The 22,041-nt window shown below is 35.3% G+C and overlaps 1 protein-coding gene across 6 annotated transcripts in view; it reads right to left on the bottom strand.

The window, feature by feature from the left end:
* PAN3 (poly(A) specific ribonuclease subunit PAN3) overlaps positions 1 to 22,041 on the bottom strand; it is a 137,859-nt gene that overhangs the window by 4,029 nt on the left and 111,789 nt on the right. For 4 of the 6 annotated variants that reach the window (XM_045844738.1, XM_045844736.1, XM_045844739.1 and 1 more), the window contains 9 exons: positions 21,765 to 21,926; positions 21,418 to 21,534; positions 21,229 to 21,330; positions 17,171 to 17,336; positions 15,995 to 16,085; positions 10,979 to 11,118; positions 8,348 to 8,477; positions 7,828 to 7,892; positions 2,204 to 2,342 (listed from right to left, as the gene is read on the bottom strand). In XM_045844738.1, coding sequence (XP_045700694.1) covers positions 2,204 to 2,342; positions 7,828 to 7,892; positions 8,348 to 8,477; positions 10,979 to 11,118; positions 15,995 to 16,085; positions 17,171 to 17,336; positions 21,229 to 21,330; positions 21,418 to 21,534; positions 21,765 to 21,926 — 1,112 coding nt within the window. The remainder of the gene's footprint in view (positions 1 to 2,203; positions 2,343 to 7,827; positions 7,893 to 8,347; positions 8,478 to 10,978; positions 11,119 to 15,994; positions 16,086 to 17,170; positions 17,337 to 21,228; positions 21,331 to 21,417; positions 21,535 to 21,764; positions 21,927 to 22,041) is intronic. The other 2 variants (XM_045844737.1, XR_006786398.1) reach the window with 2 other exon arrangements.

Here is a 22,041-nt window from a genome sequence, read left to right as displayed (position 1 = left end):
TGACTGGGAATCAAACCCATGACCCCCTACTTCACAGTCTGACGCTCAATCCACTGTGCTACATCAGCCAGGGCTCTTCAAATTTTCAATTATCTTAATATTCATTAAAAAATGTTCTCTTGCCCTGACTCAGTAGCTCAATTGGTTAGAGTGTTGTCCAGATAGGGTAAGGTTGCAGATTCAATCCCCAGTCAGGGCACATATAAGAATTAACCAAGGAATGCATAAATAAGTGGAATAACAAATCAGTGTTTCTCTCTATCTCTCTCTCTCTAAAATCAACCAATCGATAATGAAAAAATTATTCTCTTATGATATCTGGCCCAACCTTATTCCATCAGATCTATGTGTCAGTGTTTTTTCTAGTTACAGCTTAATTTATTTGTTTGTTTGTTTGTTTTATTTTTACGCAGTTTTAGTTACTGGTGTTTTGATATTATGGATACCTTTTTTAAAAATCTGGTAGAATTCTTCTCCACTCATTGCTGAAGAAAAACGTTTTCCCACTAAGGGAAAAGGGCAAATGAATATATAAATCATACTGGATTAGTTCAACGGTATCATACATTCAGTTTTATTTTGTCTTATTGTAGGTAACTGACAATACTCTCTGAAGAGTTTTAAGGTTTAAACAAGACAAAGCAGTGCTTAAAAACAAAACACCAAGGTAGTTTCCCTGGAGGATTAACATACTGTATGAGGGGTGTACGCCACAAAACCTAGGTTATCTACTAGAGGGTGGGCCCCTTGTAGTACAGGCTTCCCCCATTAAGTGAGTGCTCTAGGAACCCATCTGTATCAGTGTGACAGCTGGCATTGTGAGAGGCTGCGTTCAGCTTCAGTGAATTTTGAAGACTCTTTCAACCTGTTTGTGTCCATATCATGATGGGTGATTTATGAGCACACTTGCGCACACCTCACTGAGGTATTCAGTAGTTTTTGAACAAAAATGACATGACCCCTGTCACCCCTGCCCTTCACCTGATCTCTCTGTCAGAGACTTTTTTTTGTTGCCCGGGATGAGAAAAAGTCCTCAAAGGGAAAAGTTTTGCCAGTGTGGAAGGGGTGAAAGCAAAAATGGAAGAAGCACTAAAGAGGCATCAAAATTGTCAAGTTCAAAAACTGTTTTGAGCAGTGGAGAAAACGTTTCAATAGGTGTATTGCATCAAATGGAAAGTACTTTGAAGGTGACTGAGGTTCAAACATGTTAAGAATAAACACATATTTTTACAAATAAATTCCATTTTGGGGGGTCCCCTCTCTTACGTTAACAGTTCTAACTCATGTGACAGCAGGTTCTTTTCTCTCCTAGTGCTTGTCATTTAGGGACAGTTGAGACCAGGAGATGGCACGTGTTTTCTGTAAAGGTCCATTAGTAAATGCTTTAAATTTCAGGGCCACATACAGTCTGTGTCACATATCCCTTCTTATTTTTTTGTTTTAACAATCTCTTATAAATGTAAAAACTATTTTAGTGTCCAGACTATGAAAAAACAGGCCATCGAATGGATCTGGTCCATGGGCCACAATCTGTCAACCCCTGATTTAGATAGAAACCTATACAAAGGCTAGGATTTACTTCTGGAGACCCATTCTAAGCTCTGTAATACTACGTAATCCATACGGAAAAAGGATTTCTTTTTCCCTCTGTAAATTATATCACTTTCAGCCCTTTCAGAAACACACAGTTTGCCTCTCAAGTACATTATATACCTTTCACCTGATTCCCCATTTATAACAGCTGGGCCTACTGACATTCCCAGTACTGTGCTTTTACAATTATACTACTTGATTAGTATACCCATAGTCAACAATGAACTTTTAACATGCAGGACAGTCAACATTACTCAGAATGACTTAGAAGAAAGGAATTCAACAATTTAAAAATACTTAAACACAGAAAGAATTATTTTGCTGTTTTCCCACTCGTTTTATTTGGTATAACAAAATAACATGTAAATAAAATACAGTATAATTGGGTTGGAGAGGCAGTCATTTTGTGGCATTACCACAATAAAAAATATTATATATTTAGGTGTTTAAAAAATCCTGTCCTAAAAATTAAGTAGAGACATCTAAAACTTAATGTCTTGTAGACTATAGTAGAGTACATTTAATTTCTTAAGTCTCTCGGTATTAGTACGAAATGCAACTGTACAAACTATAGATAGCATTATGTCTTAAAAATTCAGATACAAATTACCTTGTTAAGACAAGAAATGATATGACTGAGGTCAATCCAAGGAGCACCTGCTTCTGTCACTTGATGAAAAAGATGATCCCTAAAGAGTTTCAACAGATAACGGTCTCCAGTCTCTGACCAGGTAGGATCCTTCTGAAACCTGGAGAAGGTAATACTTTACCTCAATAACTCATGCTATATGCCACATGGCTGTATGTTTATTCTTCAGACTCAAAACTAGCTTTATTTTATTTTCTCCAATAAATAAAGGGGTTCTGTGTAGTTCTTTTTAATCCTCCAAAAGTTATAGGAAGGCTGAAATATTTTTTTCATATTTTATGCTAATATTGCCCAGACTTATATTTTAAAAATAATCTCATTTAACATGCAAGTATTTGAATACCAGCTTCTAATTCTCAAGGGTCATTACCCCATACATAACCCTATTTTAGAATCACTTCCTTATTTAAGCTCCTACCATTAGATAAAATGGGGGAGAAAGAAATGGGTTTAGATATCCTTAGGTTATAAAAGATACCTTAGGTGAGAATTTGGTTAAAGGGGTTATCTTTTCCCCCTCCCCCCGTCAGGTTACAGAGCAGAGATAGCGAGGCATGTGCTTACTGGTTTCCTAGTCTCAAATGATGAGGTGAAAGTGTGCTGCAAAAAATTGAGAACTGACCAGATTACCAGGTGTGATTTCAGTGGCCTTTGAAACTTAGGGTCTAGTAGTGAAAACAGACATCCAAATAACCAAAGAAAGTTGTAACTGCATCTAAATAATCTGATTAAGAAAAAGAGACATAGTACAGACAGAAATGATCAATATTGCAACAGACACAGCATGAAGCACTTAAGAAACATAATGAAAGGTCAGTGTGGTTGAATGGGAATGGGCGAGAAAAGACTTAGAGAAAAAAGGAGTACAAAGAGAGCGTTAGAGAATAAAGGCAAGGAGGAGAAAATTAAAAGGAAAAAGGCAGATCTGAAGCAAGAATAAGAAAGAGGTCAGACTGTGCAGCCTTGGTCATGTTAAAACATTACTCTGCATTCTAAGAACAAGGGGGGAGCCCACCACATGGTTAAATACACTTACACTCATGCTTCGCAAACATCATTCCAGGGACTTCCAATTAAAATTGATTCAACATACCCATTTACCTCTGTTCCCTTTCAAACCCTCACCTAATCAACAACAAGTATCTTTAAAAGGGTACAAACACACAAGGACAAAGGGATCATAAGCAACAATAGCAGACAAAAAAACTGTCACAGAAATTTGGAAGGTAGAAGGCAGACGGGTATGACTTAGCAGAACTGAACAAAACTGAACTCCAATGCTCAAGAGGGGCATGAAGAGGAAAGATCACAAGAAGGCAGCCAGAACAGTAAGGCTCAGGGACTGACGTCATTAGGTATTGCTAAAAGTGCCAGTGTGAACTGAGGCTGAAAATAGCAGAGTGATAAAAAGTCCCACACACAGCAAACAGATAACTCATTTTTCATCCCTGCCCCCACCAGAAATCTTCTAAACAGGGCAAATAGAAGAATCTCCAGTCTCTGGTCTGCCAGGCTACACAGGAGCTGAGGAGCAGTGGGTGAGACTATTCGACCTACACTTTTCCCCTCCCTAGCTTCCCAAAGCTTGGCTTATGGGGTTTATACTACAGACAGAAGGTTGGAAGATTCTTTTCTGGAGCTGCTGACCTGCCCAACGGAAATACTGACATTGGGGAGTCTAACAAAAACAAATAAAAGTCATGCCTAACAGCATCACACACTCTGCTTGTGTCACAATTTCTGCCTGCACAAGGAGTTTCCCATTAGCTTTTTAGGGCCTCATTTTTAATACAAATGGACAACCAAGCATCAGAAATGCTTTGTGGAAAAAAACAAAACAAAGCAAATTTTTGTTTCCTATGAAGTACTGAAAAGGAACAGAATAAAACTTAAAACCAAAAATCTCTGACAGTCTCAGAGAGCAGAAACTTCTTGAAAATTAGAAATATGATAGCAGAAATTTTAAAATTCAAGGATTAGAAAAACCTTTCATTTTAGACAAAATAAGTCGAGGTAATTGCCTAGCAAGCAGAACAAAAAGATATGATACAAAAAATAGAAGAGAATATTAGAAAATCAGTTACAAAATGTAACATCTGAACAATAGGAATTCCAGAAAGAGAAGAAGTTATACACATAAAGGCACATCTATGTGAATTCTTGAACATCAGTGATAAAGACCCTAAAAGTATGGGGGGAGGGGAAGGATTTGGAAAGAAAATCGCTTTAAATCTGTCTGGAAGTTAAAAGACAATGGATCAATACCTCAAATTCTGAATAAAACTATCATTACTGTTAGTCAGCTATGTCCTACTAGAAGTACTAGGTAACACAATCACTCAAGAGGAATTAAAGTTATAGAATTTAAAAAGGAGTAAATATAACTAAGAATATTTGAATATATGACTATATACTAGGAAACCCAAGAGAATCTATAAGGTAATAGGGTACAAAATTTATAGAAATCTGTAATTTTCATGTACATTGATAAGCAGTGTAGAAGACAGAATGAAGGAAAAACTCCCATTTATAATGGCAACAAGAAAAAATACCTACGAATAAGCTTGGTGTGCTATAACTATATAAAGAACAACTTAAACACCAAAGAAAGCAGAAGTCAGCCAATACAGTGACATGACACTACCTTGGTTAAGAGAACTTGACATATAAAAACACAGATATTCCTTAAAGTTATTAATAAACCTGACATGTCATCCTCTCAAAAATGCCATCAGGTTTACTGATTTTTTTATAAACTAAAATAAGCTGATTATACAATTTATACAGAACATTAAGCAGTTTTAGGAAAACAGCAAAAACAACACAAAATAAAATGGACGTAAGAAAGAATACTACTACTTTTTAAAATGTCAAAAATTAAAAGAATGTGAAAGATACTGCCTTAAACCACTGAAGGAAAGCTAAGTTACTCAATAAGACAGCTTTTGGATCACTGGGTAGTTTTCTGGGACTCATACCGTACATCCTACATCCCAAGTATATATAAAAATTTTAATATGGAAAAAAATAAGCAGAGTCAAAAGAAAGATGAAATACCTAAAAGAAAAAAAACACGAAGGGTCTCTCTAGCTCCTATTCTCAAAAAAAGACAATCCAACTGAAAATAAAAATGAGAAAAAGAAATGAACTGACACAGAAGAACACAAATGAATCAAAAATATAAAAAGCAGACAACATGCCCATTAAGAATAAAAACAAAATAAAACTGCACCTACCAGGTTGGCAAAAATCTGCAAGTTTAAAAAAAGTATTGTTGGTGAAAGACCCTCATACATTATAAACCCTTTTGTGATAACAAATTACAGTGACATTCCCACTAACCTAACAATCACTACTGGGCCTATATTCATGCTCACAACATGAAGTAGAGCCAGTCTCTGCAGCACTGTTTATACTAGCAAAGATGGAAAACCACCCAAATGCCCATCAATAAGAAACTGGAGAAACAGTGCATCCATAGGATGGACTATGTTAAATGGCCATAAATTATGACGAAGAACAGCATACTTGGCTAAGAGCACAGACTCTGGAACCATAATGCCTGGATTCAAAACTGGCTCATATACTTACTAATTATGTGAGCCTGGACAAGGTAGTCACCTTTCTATGCCTCAATTCTGTTAAATGGGAACACTAACAGCACCTGCATCACAGGGTCGTTATGAGGCTTATGTTAGGTCATTTTTGTAAACCATTGACAACAGTGTTTGCGGTACACTAAATATATCTGAACAAAATGATTTCTAAAATGTGTTATTTTGAGAAAAGAAGCAATATACAAAAAAGCAACTGTATGGTTTACAATCTATATATATTGATAATTGACAGGTGCAGGTAGGAGTTTGGGTGGGGGGAGTGAGAAGACATAGTAAAACCCTCGGAAGTATGTATAAGAACCTAATAAAGGTTGGTGGGAGAAATTGGGGAGACTGGGTATATCAGGTATAAAAGGAGAGATTTTATTATTTTTACTGTAAACCCTTTCCTACTTTTTTTAAAAAAATGTGTCCATTGTTAATTAAGTCTATTCAAAAGACTTAATTAACAAAAAACGAATTTTCTGAGGACAATCTAGAATTTTATATCCAATAAAGTATGAAAGTAGAATAAAGATATTCTCAAACTTGCAAAAACTAAAAAAACTCACCTTTCTCAGGAAGCTACAGGAAGATGTGCTACATCAAACCAAAAAAGACTAAACCAAGAAAAAGAGCAAGAAGCAGGATATCCAACATAAAGGGAGAGACAATGAAAACTCCCAGGATAAAAGTGAAGGGAAGCTCCAGTTTCTAAAGTGTGAATGTGAGCAGGCTTAAATCTCAACCAGCCCAGATAGGAACAGTAGAGAGGCTCCAAGGGCAATTTCTCTAAGGGGGAGAAAACAAAGGAATTGGTAGGTTACCTAATTCTGACCATATGGAAAGGTGTTTTAGAACTCTGGCAGGGAGTTTGGAATGGACTGGCAGTAACAGTTTTTCATTTGCTTAGTAGTTTTTTATGTAAGATACTCATTAATGTCATAAAAACAAAAATTGAGAAACAAAACACAAAAGAAAAATGGTTATGATTTAGTATGTGGTACAGCTATTTAGATTTATCTTACTATAATAACTAACACTGAATCGAAACTTAACATTTATGGGAGTGTGTGTTTTCAGTTATGGGAAGGAGTATGAAAGATAAAGCATCTTTCACAAGACAAAATCACTAGGTGAGTTAAATAGTGAACAAAAGCAAGAAAAAGTACTGTAAGAATCCATTTAAAAATAAAGAGATAAATGCCAAGAGAAACATAAAAGTATCTAAAAAATAGTTCAGCATATAGTCATGTTCTCTTCATTTAGAAAAATTATTAGGGAAAATACTAATTGAGTCTTTTAATTTTGAAGATAAGTGGACCTGAATTCTGTGGTCAAAAAAAAACCCTTCAAGCAATGACATTTATCTATCTCTGTGACAGAGGTGACACTCCTGATCTGTAGCTGACACTATAGTCACAACAGCTCTGACACTGCTCTGTCTTTGACAGTTATGCAGTTCAAACATCAGTTCTGCTTCTTTCTTGAACAAATGGTTAACTTAACTTACAAATGAGGCAGAACTATATGACAAATAATGTAAGATGGTGATGCTTTTCCACTGTCACTGATATGACAGCTATAAATAATGTGCTTTATTAGAAGATAAAAGACACACAACAATGAGAGATTTTTGAAATCTCTAGTTTGAACAGGTAAACTGAATTGACTAGGGTTCAAAAAGGAGTCAGGGTAAAGGTAGTACTACTGATCATCACAGAATGTTCACTCATGTGCAAACCACACTGGAGATCTAACACAGTGTATTTTTTTTAGGTACATATGTGTGCGAAATCCTTAAGGACAACCATGCCTGGGCTATAATTAAAAGACAGTACCCTAATGACTAACAGTAGGCTTAAGGTCACTTCGCATGAGTTTTTTCTTTTTCCAAATAAAACCAGTAAGGGTAAGGTATACTCATTTTTATTATGCAAAATCATGCCCTTGATTGAAAAAGTGTTGTAAAATACTGTAAATCCTTACTCCGGCCTCTCATTGATTGTTCCCAATTTTGCTAGAAGCCTAAACAGTCTTCCATTTTGAACTTCCTATAAAACATTTTAAAAAGAGACAGAATATTAATGTTCCAGCTAACTGAATATAAAAGCAAAAGTTTACAAAAACTGGTATCCTGCACCAACATAACCTTTAAGCAACAGATCCTAATATTCCAACCTTTTGATTATACTTTTAAACACAATGTGTCCATGTCATTTAGCAGTAATACTCAAGATTATGCAGCTGGCCTTTTTTAGGAATTGTTAACATAATTCACATTAAATAAAAAATCAAGATTATGTCACATCACTATAGCAAGGCCATGAACAAAAAGAACAAGTGCCACATAAAAAATCAAAATGTTAAGCATTCAGTGAGGGCAAAAATATCTGCAAACCATCTGAGCCAACTATGCACTATATTCAGTGTAATAATTACTATGCTTTATATTTATTTGTACACACAGATGCAAGCCTGTATACAGGCTCTTAAATGCACTCTTTACCTTTGCAAGGTCCTCCTCTATGACATCATTTCTCATTTGAGCAGCATCCAATTGAGTATAAAATCGAGCACCAATCATGGGCATGATGTCATTGACACTTCGCATCCTGTTTTGGTCAGTCAACAGGTATCTACCCAACATACAGAAAAATCACTTGAATGCCAAACATGCAATCAAAAAAACATAGCCCACAAGCACATGGCTACTAGTGCTGTCATCATATCAGTGTGCACAATTTTGAAAACACACTTTCATGCAAATTCACTTGTAAACTTATTATATTTCTTTTCTCTGGAAAAACCTTAAGAGCCAATGGAGAAAGCTGTAAATGTGTCTCTTTCCCTTCATTTTTACTATTATGAAAATGAGAAAGGAAAATTGAGTAGGTTACACTTACCATTTCCATTCTCAAACCCTTCTTTACAATAGTGAGATGAAAAGATTGTTACACACTTTTTTGAAGAAGTGAAATAGGGGGTGGTTGTAGGTGGGGAAGTTTTTGCATTGTTCCTCAAAAATAATTTTTGAAACTAAAACTGGGTCTTCAATTTTGATAAATCAAACAAGCCGCAGCTTTTTAAGAAGGTGTCCTCAGCTCTGTGACTTCATTTACCAGCTGTCATGGTATACTTATTTCTGAGAAATCTTCATGCACTAACGCACATCAGAACAGACCAATTAAATTTCTTCTTTTGTTACAATTAAGGCAGAAAACAATTACATGTTTCAAAGAGCTACCTTCTAGAGTACAATTATTAATCACATATTTTTGCTCATTCTGATAGGTGAGCTATTTCCTAACCATTCTCATTAAAGCAGCCTCCCCTTCTTTCACTTTCTGCTTGTACTTGTCTTACTTTCTCCATAGGACTTATCATTATCTGCAAACATCTTACTTGTTCACATGTTCATTAACTCCTCCCCATTAGGGTGGAAGCTCCAGGAGATGGGAATTTTGTGCATCTGTTCAAAGCATCTTCAGCATCTGGCATATAGCACACATTCTTTCGTTGAATAAATAAATAGTTATATTCATGTGGATAATCTACATCTTAGCTATTCATTTGTAATTACTGACATATTTACATCTAGTTACTCATATTTAAAGTTTTACAAGCTATGTGGCTTTGGCAAGTTACCATTCTATGCCTCAGCTTTGCTATCTTTAACATGGAGCTAAGCATGGTACTTAATTTATAGGGTTACTGGGAGAATTAAGTGAATTAATTCATATCAATCAGTTCAAAAGTGCCTGACACATGGTTTACTGCCCTATAAATTTTAGTTATTGGTTAGTGTTGTATTAAAGTATGACTTTTTTGTTTATTCACTTTTTATTAAGGAAAATTTCAATCATTTATAAAAGAAAATTATATACTGAATCTCCATGTACCCATCACTCAATTTCAATAATTATTAATGTATGGCCAACTTTGTTATATTTATATCCTTTACTCTTTCTTTTCAACAAGGAAACTTTGGAGATTATAACTTGAGATTAGAGACATCCTAGGTGTTGCAAACTAAAGCTAAGAATCAATGTAGTGATAATATATGAAACAAGTATTTTCACTTATAGGAAAAATCATGTTAATTTGATTACATGATTTCTGTAATCAAATCAGGTACCACTGGCTTCAAGTGCTCTGTCACAAACAGGACACTTATGCCAATGTAACAAAGCACAGGTGGGCAGCCCCATCCTCCATCCCTCAATTCCATACCCCAAGGCTAGTCCAAAAAGAAAAAGGATCATCCAGGGTCACGAGAAAAATCAGAAGAACAGCTGGAAACTAAAGAAAGAGTAAAAAGGATCAATGAGCTCTAATTGCTTCTAGAACACAACAGGATGATAAATCTCAAAAGAGACTTCCTAGCATCTGTTCTCTAGAATAATTTATAAGGGTTGCCCACCCTCCGGAATTCCTGTGAGTTAGAGGTGTCTTAAACAGGAAGAAGTCTTTCTGTAGTGATAGGAGTCCACAGTGGGTTTCTCTTAAGCCCAATTCATTTAACCCTGCACACAAGGATTCCTTGGAGTCTAACAACACTGGAGTGGAAACGCAGAGACTGTTCTATACATGCTACCTGGAATGGGTGTTCTGACCATAGAGTACATCATGAATTGCCCCTGAGGCTTATTTATGACAGCCTTCACAAAGACACTGACTACTCTGGTGAGCGGCGCTGTCTGACATAACTTTCTGAGATGATGAAAATGTTCTACATCTACACTGTCTAATATCAGCCAGGAGCTACGTGTGACTTCTGAGCTCTTGAAAAGTGGTTAGTACAACCAAAGAACTTAATTTTAACTTTTATTTTATTTTAATTAGTTTAAACTTAAGAGGTTATACATAGCTAGTACATACCAATGCAGCTTCAGAATGTGCCCTTTGGCAAATGTTTAAAATATCAGTTACTGATTTAAACACAATGGTTTATAAATTTATTCCAAGAAATATATACTTGGCAATAAAAATAAATTACAAGTTGCTTAATTGTGTTTTGCCTGATTTTAAATAGTGGAAATTAAAATAAACACAATCACTGTGAAAAGGTCCTTATGAAAAATAAGCTGTCTTATCTCATATGATCATGATACACACAAAATCACACATGAAAACTTACAAAATCAGATTCTTCAGGTCAGAGGAGTAGTTGATTGTCACCAGCTCCATGGCTTTCTGTAAATTCTCTCGCTGAATTCCTGCCAAAGAGTTGCAAGCCAAAGCCAACACAACTTTTCCTAATGATATCAGATCTGCTTGCTGACATAAAAGAATAAACACAACTTTTAATTTTTATTTTATAGGTACAAATTTAATACACTGACACTAGTGACTGCATGGAAAAAGCACTTGTACAAAGGAGCTGCAGAGCGCAGCACAGGGGTCTCTAGTATTGGTGCTCATCCGGATTAGCTGGGAGCTTCTCAAAAAGAATTTCTGAGCCTCTTCCCCAGAGATTGTCACCCAGTAGGTCTGGGAACAGGCCCAGTATTTTTAAAGCACCCAGGTAATTCTGATGAAGGTAGTTCTCGGACTATACTTTAAGAAAGATTACTCTAAATAAACTTCACGTGACAACTACAGAACTGATGTCTTAAAATTTTAAAGAAAATGTATTTAAATCGAGCTGTAATACTCTTATCATTACAAGAAATTCAAGGCTGCCTACCATATACACTTGCTTTACTACGATCACTACAATTTATAATGTGCACTTTTTCATTTTCCATGATGCTTATAATATATTGGGCATTTGATGATTTAGAGAAAAGTTATTCCATTACTCCAAACACAACATCAGCCAACACCTGATTCAAGTATGTTCTCCAGAACATCAAAAATGCTGCTAACCCAATGACGTCCCATCTGCCAATGTTCTAAACAGACAATTGTACTCCCACTGTAATAGGTCTTTGAGCTCTGTAACCACCTGTTTTCCCTTTTTTTTTTTTTTAAGATTTACCAGTCTGAGGCCTTCCTTTTAAAAGGGTTTCAAAAGACAGTGGGATGAACTGAAGCGAGCTCTCCATTACCTACTACTACACTATGACTCCAGGAAACAAAATGGTGACCCGCACGGCCCTGCTCAGCATATACCTGGGAGAATGGAGCAGCTCAGAGTTAAATGAAATCATCTGAAGTAATTTCTACAGAAAACTTCTGTAAATCTTCAGAACCTGAGATTTCATCTGAATTACTGGATACATGTTGAGTTACTGAATACTGGTTTAGTGTGAGTTTTCAAACCTAGCTATATATTAAAATCATCTGAGGAGCTTAACAACAAAATTCACCCAGTATCCATCCCCTCATCTCAGTTCTGCTGTTAATATCTGGGGTAAGATCTAGGCATTGCTATTTTTCAAAGCTTCCACAAGAGATTCTGATAAGCAGTGAGGGTTCAAAACCCCTGGCTTTATGGAGTATTTACAACAGTACATTTGCAACATCAGGGGAGTATTTCAAGACAATCAATAATGAAACTTTAGCACTATATAGCTATCCTTAATGCATTCTATCCAAATAATAAAGTATAACAGGAAGTCAAAGTCCATTACTAAAATAACATGAAAAGTTCAAATTTAAAAATTTATCCCAAACTAGCATTTTTTAATCTGACACTGTTAACATAAGATCCCGTTACCAGTAGAAAAACTGATTACAAAAACAAGCTTCTGTGAATCCAGCAGGGCAAGAGATATATCAAGGATTCATGTCAGAGGAACTATTTAAAACTTCATTAGAGGTACAGAGTTAGGAGCCAGAGGCAGAAGGGAAGGTGGCATGGGAAAGGTCACTGCTGCCATAGTTTCTTTCTCTGGAGGGCACTGCAGTGAACGAACTCAAGAAGGACTCCCTTTAGCCATTCTCAAGATCAAGTAAACATTCCATGTTATATTAATGAAACCATAAATTGATGCATGTAAACTCCAACTGGAAATTGCTCTAAGTGTTGCAATCTTATATCATCAGTAAAGCAAACTGAGGGTTATTATTTCTCCAGTATGTGAGCAGCATGTACCAACACACTGCCTCCCCACCCTTAAAACAGAAGGATTTTCAGGTTAGCTCCACCCTGAACTGATGCTATAAGTAAACCTCCTGCATAGAATATCCCATCAGTCCCTGCCACAAGACAAGGAAACAAAAGTCCAGGTACACTGAAGGACTGATGGATTTAAAGAATAGGAGCATCTCCTTGAGTACCTCCTACCACCCTTCTAAAGCTGACTCAAGGTGGAGTACCCACTTCAGAAATAAAATATGTGTGTCACATAATCCAGATTAAATTAGAACTACTTTTTTAAATAAAAGAGGTTAACCAAGTCCTGCTTAATTAAGAGCATCTAACATCATAAGAACTTCAGTAACCCTCCTTTCCTTATTTCCCAGCTAAATATTGGGTTGGCCAAAAAAGTTCGTTACATTTTTTTCTGTACAATGACTCCAGCAGTGCTTACTTGTCGTTAACCTCATTCAAAACAATTGTTAGACTGTATTGTGACCACTGTCTTATCAGTGTGAGTTTAAAATAAACTTATCAAAATTTTTGTGCAGCCATTTTAATATTAAAGATGGAAGACAATACACAACATTTTTGGTGTATTATGCTTTATTATTTCAAGAAAGGAAAAAAGGCAACTGAAATGCAGAAAAAGGTTTGTGCAGTATGTGGATAAGGTGCTGTGACTGATCGAACGCGTCAAAAGTAGTTTGCAAAGTTTCTTGGCACTACTGACATTCTGCCCAAGTATTTCTTAGCTATGGGGCTGTCTTATGCATTGGAAGATGTTTCGCAGAACTTCTGGCCTCTACACACTAGAAGTCAACAGCAGGAGACAGCAGACATTCTCAAAATATGCAAATCAATAAAGTTATTGGTGAAAATGAAGAGTGTGTCTTTTATTTTACAGAAAAAAATAATGGAATTTTTGGCTAACCCAATAATTTTCCAGTTGTTATTTTGCTTCTTACTTCCATCTGATCCCCTACTCCCCATTTGTTGAATTCTGGAGGTTCTTCCCCATAACTCATTTTCAGTTTCTTCCTGACTCTTGATTTCTTGATTTTTCTGATTCTATCTATGGCTCTATTTATGTCAGTCTCTACTCACATTTCTGAAACAGATTATGAGAAATAGACTACAAGAAACAACGTACTCCTTTCTCATGTGCCCTCTTCTCTATAAAATCACAATTCCCTGTTTGGGACTATCTTTAAGTGTCTCCTTTACTTTACCATAAACTATATGAAAAATCTTCTATACATATATACCCACACCCCAAAAAATAAAGACAAAAAAATCTGATATACCTTTACTACTGAAAAAAAAAAGGGGAGGTGACAATGGGTTGAAAGTAGCCTGAGTTTATGAATGATGGCAATTGCTAACTTACCGAGTCAGCTGCCCCAAATGCCTACCTAAAAGTTCTTTGTTTGGAACTCTGGGATTACTTTTTCTTATGAAAAATTGTTTTTCAAGGTCAATCTGACAATCCATAACATAAATGAAATAATGTTCACTTGCAAAGAAAAAATGTTAAGTAATACTGTTGTGACACTCACAGAGGAAAATCAAACTGGTCTTATTTTATATTAGTAAATTAAATAAAAAGGACCTCTATTCAGAACGAAGAAGAATAAGAATACATAAGGCTATTTTTTAATGCAGATACAGGGTTTCCAGATACTTGCAATAGAGGTTGACAGTACTAGTTCAAATTAATGTCTAATTTCTCTTAAAAAATTTAATATTACTTTCCTACATATATGAAAATCACTACTATTTTTAACAGTCAATAACCAGTCACTTTAAGGAGCATGATTATGAAGAAAAATTTTCAGAACCAATTAGCCAATACATATCAGACAAAAATTAATAAGGAAAGTAGGTAATTAACAACCACCTACATTTAAAAAAGAAGAGGGAGCAAATCTCCTGAGATAGAAGAAAGCTCCTGCCACTAGGGGAGAGGGAGCCATGGTCTTGCATGTAGAGGCCACTACATGATGTTACCAACCAGGAGAGCTTGGCTGCCACTGAGGTTAGGTGGGCACAAGCAGAATGGAAGGAGATGTGAAAAGTCTGCACACAACAAAGCAAATGTGCTCAGTAGCTCTAAGTCTCTGAGACTGCACTGTCGGTGGCAAGAGAAGTTTACACATGAGTTGGAATATTAAACCCTACTTAGACTCTAATCTCAGTCTGACCCTTCCTTTTTGTTTGGAAATTTTGTCTTACAGTAAACTAAAATCTCCTTTCAAGATTTAAACAAAAGAAGTTGAAATAAGAACAATGGGAAGATAAGGTGTTCTTTTTCTTGTTTTTCCATGTAACAAGAAGAGATTCTGCTTCATATCAAATCTCTAAGTTAATAAATGTTCAGAAACATGCAAAAATGCCTTACACAAAGAGAACATTGCCTTAAAACGACAGCTGCACAGCCTCCCAAATATGACTGCAATACAAACGGGATGACCTGAAACACACTTTGAACAGCCAGGGCATTTGCACAGGGCAGTCAAGACAAAAGCAGCTACACTTCACGCTCCTTGTAGATACAGGTTCTTATTCTGCATCTTGGATTATTCAAGAAATAAGAAATAAATAGCTAAGGACATAATAAGACCTAAAGCCACACTATTAATACGAAATCAGACTATAACCAAATTCTGATAACGTACAAGGAGTGATGGGCTTTGATTAAGAAAAACAGAATTACTTAGAAAACAGCAATAAAACACTATTCCTCTGAAAATACTTCTACAATTTTCAGATTGGTAGTGGGACAATTGTTCTAAAAGTAAAATCTAATTTATTATATTCTTTTAGCTGACCAATTAATCTATTTTAACCTCTGCCAAGGACAAATTTCCTAATCCCATAAACACATTTTCATTTGAACAGCTGGAGTCTCCGACACTGTCATTAATTCTATATATTCCAACCTATAAGGGCTCTACACTAAATGCATCACAGAGATTAAGAAATACCCATTCAAAGTGTGTGCAAAGACCACCCAGAATAAACTGATATCTATACTTAAAACCCTGAAGTATGTTAAAATAAACAAAATTTGTCTTAAAGAAAGACCAAGGCTTAAGTTATTAAGTATTCCTTTCAATTCTTACTCACCTGATACTGAGCCATTAATGCCAATGGATTATTATTCTGACTGTTATCAAATGTTAAAACATCAAATACTCCAACACAGTTTACTCGCAACCTTTAAAGATCAGAGAATTTAAAAAAAAAATTAAAACAAAATTTTAAAAATTATATACTAGTGGAAATTTATCACTTCCTGTACTATTTGGAAGGATCTCAAAATATTATCTCCTCTAACCTCCTGTCCTACCCCTATATAACCTCTACCAATCACCATTTCAGAGGTGAGAAATATGAAGTGACAGGCCTAACGCTATAAAAATATAAAAGTCAGCAACTAATAATGCCAGAACTATAACTCATATCTCTGACTACCAGCCCAGGGATCTTTCCATTGTACCAAGCTGCTTCATTCATGTAAAGAGAACTAGTTATCTTCCTAACACTTGTTGAACATGTATTAGTCAACACTGGAGGCATTTTACATGCATTAACTTATTCAATCCTATTAATATTCTTAATGAGACAGTTGTCTTATAAATGTGGAAAATGGTTGAGAATAGTACATGGCTGATAAGGTTACTGAACATACAGAAGTTAAATAACTTGATCAGGGTCGTAAAGTCAGTAACAGAGCCAGAATATGAACCCTGGTCATCTAGTACTACATCCTGAGCTGTTCATGCTACACTGCCCAAGACAAGACTCAAAATTACAATTCAAATGAAACTCTGCTGAAGTCAGGATCTGTGTGTTTGACTCTATCAGTAGTTCTCAAGGCACAGGGCCCAGTCAACAGCAAGAGGACACCTAGGAACTTGTTGGAAATGCAGACTCTCAGGTGTTACTCCAGATTTATCTAGTGAGAACTCTGGGGCTGGAGCCCAACGATATGTGCTAAATGAGCTCCCCCCTGGATAGTTCTGATTCATAGTGAAATCTGAGAACCATGGCTGTGCACTGTATGTCCCTGCAATCCTAACCATACATACCTCCAAACCCTTACAAGATTCTTGGTTAATAACCAAGCATTTTATTAAGAATTCAACATTTTTTAAAAAATTTACAAATAAATTCAAAGTCACAGCAGTTCTTCTGGATGGAACATATGAAAAGGTAAAATTAAAACAAATCATCATGCTTTGTTTAAAATCTGTCATAGGTTAAATGTTGAATAAAGAAGCCAAAACTCAATGCTAGTACCTAGTTTTGCCAGTTATCAGAATCTTTGTTGGGTCCATAACTCGACACGCCAAACCTGCTGTATGAATGGTACGCAATGCAGAGCTCAACTGGACAATATATGCCCAAATAAGAGATTCTGGCAATAGCCCAGCATGCTGTCTGGGCAATGGTCCATCATGTTGACCTATAAAGCAAATTAATAATTTTTAAAAATCTTAAATTAAGTAATGAGCTAAAACATTAAAACCGAAATAACAGAAAATTTATCTATATTCATGGCATGATTTGTCAATATATACATACATATATAGGTAAAATTTAAGTTTAGTCTATAAGAATTTAAGGGACAAACCCAAAATTTTCCATTTTGAGATTATACCTTTATATTGTTAGTAGCAGCAGAGCTCTCACTGAACTGCTCTTTTCTGTGACTACTATAATTGACTAAACAAAAATTATTTAAAGAACTTGCATTTAATTACAAACCAAATAAATGCAAATTCTGATTAAAAAACAGGAACTGCAGAGAATGTTATTTTACTTAAAATATGGATATTCCTAGCATATATTATTGTCCATGCATGTGAGACCTGTCCATTCTATGGTTTGAGGGAAATAAAAGTCTCTACTATCATTTATGCCGAACGTTTCCTTGTTCTTCTTGTACTGCTCAGCCTCCTTTATTACAGCCATGTCAGTTGGATATGATGACGTCCAATTCACAAAAACACGAATGTAAAACACTGAATGTCACTTACGTGTAAATATAAAATACAAAAAAAAATCTGGTCAACCATGAAAAGTAATCATTTTTATCCTATTGATTCTTTTATTTTTTAAGATTTTATTTATTTTTAGAGAGAGGGGAAAGGAAGGAGAAAAGAGAGGGAGAGAAACATCAATGTGTGGTTGCCTCGCACGTGCCCTCCCACTGGGAACCTGGCCTGTAACCCAGACATGTGCCCTGACTAGGAATTGAACCAGCGACCCTTTGGTTCGGAGGCCAGCATTCAATCCACTGAGCCACACCAGCCAGGGATCTATCGACTCTTAAAAATGCTTCCTGATGCTATTTTCTGGGTCACTGTTAATCCTAAAATCAGTAGAAAAGGAACCATATAAATTTGATGCAGATTTCATAAATATAGTTGTCTCCCCTTTTCCACAGTTTCATCTTCCATGGTTTCAGTTACCAGATATGGACCACAGTCAAAAAATATTAAATTTCCCCAACCATCAACATCATCTGCTCCTGACATCCAGCCACTGACATCATCGTGGCTCAATGATCCAGGATCTATGGAAGCAGAGGGTTTTCCTTCTGATGTACCACTGAGGTCAATAGTAGCCTAACACTACGTCCCAGTGCTTACCTATGTCATTCACCTCACTTCATCTCATCATAATGGCATTTTATCTCACGTCATCACAAGAAGGGTTAAATAGTATAATATGTTTTGAGAGAGAGATCACATTCATATAACTTTTATTACCGTATATTTTTACATAAATGTTCTATTTTATCATTGGTTACTATTGTTAATCTCTTAGTGTGCCTAATTTATAAATTTAACTTTATCAGTACTACTCCCAGTTTTAGCATCCACTGGGAGTCTTGGAACATGTCCTCAGTGGATAAAGGGGAACTCCTGTGTTTTAGGGAACATACCTTATAAATTCAAGGGTTCATGTGGTTGTAAACAAACCTTTTGTGAATTGGGTCTGAAAACACAGTTAAATGATTAAGTGTGGAGATAATAAACAGCAAACAGATACTTAAGCCTTGGCCAAAGAATTTCTGTGTACAAACCATGGACATGAACTAGGGGGGAGAGATGCTGGTGGGTAGTGGGGTGCAGGGAGGAGGGGGATAAAGGGGATAAAAAAAGAAGGGAAAAAAAAGAAAGGGACTTAAAAGGCTTGGGATAAAATTTTCAGGAAAAAAGCAAATACAAAATTCAAAAATTGTTATCCCTGAATTTAGACAAAACTAAAGATAATAAAATCAGGAAAACAGTCTTAGATGATTCAAAAAGTGGCTCTACTGATAACTACCAAGACAATATTAAAGACAGCTATAAAGAATTTAAATAAAACTACATAATAAATGTGGCAATAAGGTAAACGAATATTTATCAAGAAACAATGCTTACTGTGTACCAGATTGTGTCTAGTTACTTTACCCACATTTTCTTACTTTAAACCTCTTATCACAACTCCTATAAGGTACAGTATTACTATTATACCTCTTTTCTAAATTAGCATATTTCTTGAAATATGCATTTTTTTGTGCTAAGTTAATAAGTTAAATAGTTTAAGAAAATATTACACTTTCATTTATGTCTCTATGAGTTTAAACGATTATTGGCCTTTATTTTCTTTTTTTAATAGTCACATTGGGAAAACAGAGGACTGCTTTGTATAGAAGCCGCTGTAAATTAAAGTATACATGGTACATTTAGGGATGTTACTGCCATTCAAACAATACTTTCAAATATTAGAAAAAGGACTGATTCTTGTGAAAATGTAAACATATCAAATAATCAGTCAACATCAAAAACAGAATAAAGTAAAGGAAAAAAAAAAAGCCAGAAAGGAGTGCTGTAAATCAGTGGTTCTCAACAGAAGTAAATTTTGCCCCCCTTAAGGGACATTTGTCAATGTCTGGAAATATTTTTGGCACCACAACTGGAGTGGGGGATTGCTACCAGCCGCTAGTGGGTAGAGGCCAGGGATACTGCTGAATATCCTGCAATGCACAGGACAGACCCTACCCAAGTAATTGTCCAGCTCCAAATGTCATCAGGGCTGATCTTGGGAAATCCAGCTATAAATTATAGCCAACAGTCATTTCACAGGTGGTATTACTAAAATAAACTTGAACAACTACAGCTATGTTCATCTGTAAAAAAAGTCATACCACATCCCTTTCAACAAAATTATGTGTCTACAGATGACACGGCAAAAGGAAAAGAAATGACCACACTATATGACCAGATTTTCAATGTGAAACAACCATGTAACCACAGCTTTCTTTTTGTAACTGTCAAAAAGCAAAGTTACAAGTAAACAATATATTTTTACCATAGGTAGAATCCTTCAAAAAGTTATAATCCAAAAAATTACTGTCATGTGACTCAAATCTTTCTCCCTCCTTAGTTTCTCTCAGTATGTATTCAAGAAAAATCTTTAAAATATTAAAACTTGTGGTAAACACAATGCTTTTTTCCTGACCCCACCAAAGAAAATGAACCACACTCCCCCCCCAAATATATAAATTAATTAACAGACATCTCAAATGGATTTACTTTTACTCTGAAATGATTTATCCTTTAAATAAACATTTGTCAGAATATTTTGGTTCTTACAATATTATTAAAAATGAGAAAAAAAGATAATATTCCCTATTTAAATTACCTGAAAATTTATTTTAAAGACTAGTTCCTTCAGTAACATGAAATCCTACATTTAAACAAAAGCACTGGTTTAGGGAAATAATTTCATAAATGATATATAGTCACACTGGACTCTGAGGGAGTCATTGAATTAAACTCAGAAAATGTAAAAATTAAGGGAAAAATATTTATAATAAATGGAAAATGCAATATGATATAAAATAACAATACAAAGGGAAACCAAATAAACCAAAACAAAACACCAAAGCTGAAAAGAAATACATCAAGACACCCATAACGGTCATGTTTTGTTGTAGTGAATGAAACTACAGGGATTATCTTTCAATTTACTGAATTTTCCAAATCATCTCTACTCAGAAAGCATTAGATTCTTAAAAGAAAAAAAACTGTTAAGAGAATAAAACTCCCATCATATTCTGTTATTAAAATTTCAGATATCTATGTGAGTCTTTCAGAACCTATCTTCATCTCAGTCTATACACATAGCACATTATTTCCTAACTTGTTACAGATTTACCCCATTTCTTTTTAAAATGCAGTAGGGTCTCTAAGCGGAATGACTACAGGTATAGAATTTTATGTATTTTAAAATACAAACTACTCTCCCACAGAGCACAAAAACATTTGTCAGCACACATCTTGCTTGCTGCTTTTCCTTACCCCACTTTCTCTTTGTGAAGTAGGCATCAGCATTGGGGTCATTGAAGTGTCTGCTCATCATAGTCTCCCCTCCAGCATGGAAATCATATGCAAACACAAGAGCTTAAAATAAAACACAAACATTCATTACTGCAATCTGGCTTTAAACAGTTAAACTCATAAGAAGAAAGACAACTGCAAATTACTCACAAGGCTCTGCAAATGCTTTAGTGGTAAATACCTCACGCAAGGTTACAATATTTGAGTGCTGAATTTTTTTCCACATATCAACCAACACCATGCATTTTGTGTTAACAAGACGAAAACCTGAAAAAGTAAAATTTTTATACTAAATTGTCAATGACATCTCCCCTTTTCCATCAGAAATATGAAGGAAAAAACCATGTTATACATTCCTATGAATCACTAATCGTGAAATGAAACAATAAATTTATTTATATTTTAAATTCATATATTAAATAAATATATTCAGGAATGTTTGAAAAATCTCAGCCTCAATAATATGCTTCTAAAAGAGGATAATTTATTTTCCTTACCATGTATCCTCCGAAGACAATATGGCAGATCATCTTTGCTATTTACGGCTTTGTAGCAAGATGTAATGTAGCCAAAATTACTTGATTTCTGTATCCGGTTGGGGGGTGGGAGTGGTTCTAGAGGGAATAGGCTATGGTAGCTATCAACTTCTGCAGGGACTGCTAGAGTAATTCATAAAAAGACACATGACTTGCAGACATTCATAAATCTCTCAGAATAATAAAGAAGAAATCAAACCTACTATAAATAACTGATATCAAAATGGACTTTCTGTTC

This window comes from Phyllostomus hastatus, unplaced genomic scaffold (assembly GCF_019186645.2).
Source record: "Phyllostomus hastatus isolate PE091 unplaced genomic scaffold, TTU_PhHast_1.1 phas_contig_41, whole genome shotgun sequence".
NCBI classification, from domain to species: Eukaryota; Metazoa; Chordata; class Mammalia; order Chiroptera; family Phyllostomidae; genus Phyllostomus; species Phyllostomus hastatus.
This window is presented reverse-complemented; position numbering and strand designations above follow the sequence as displayed.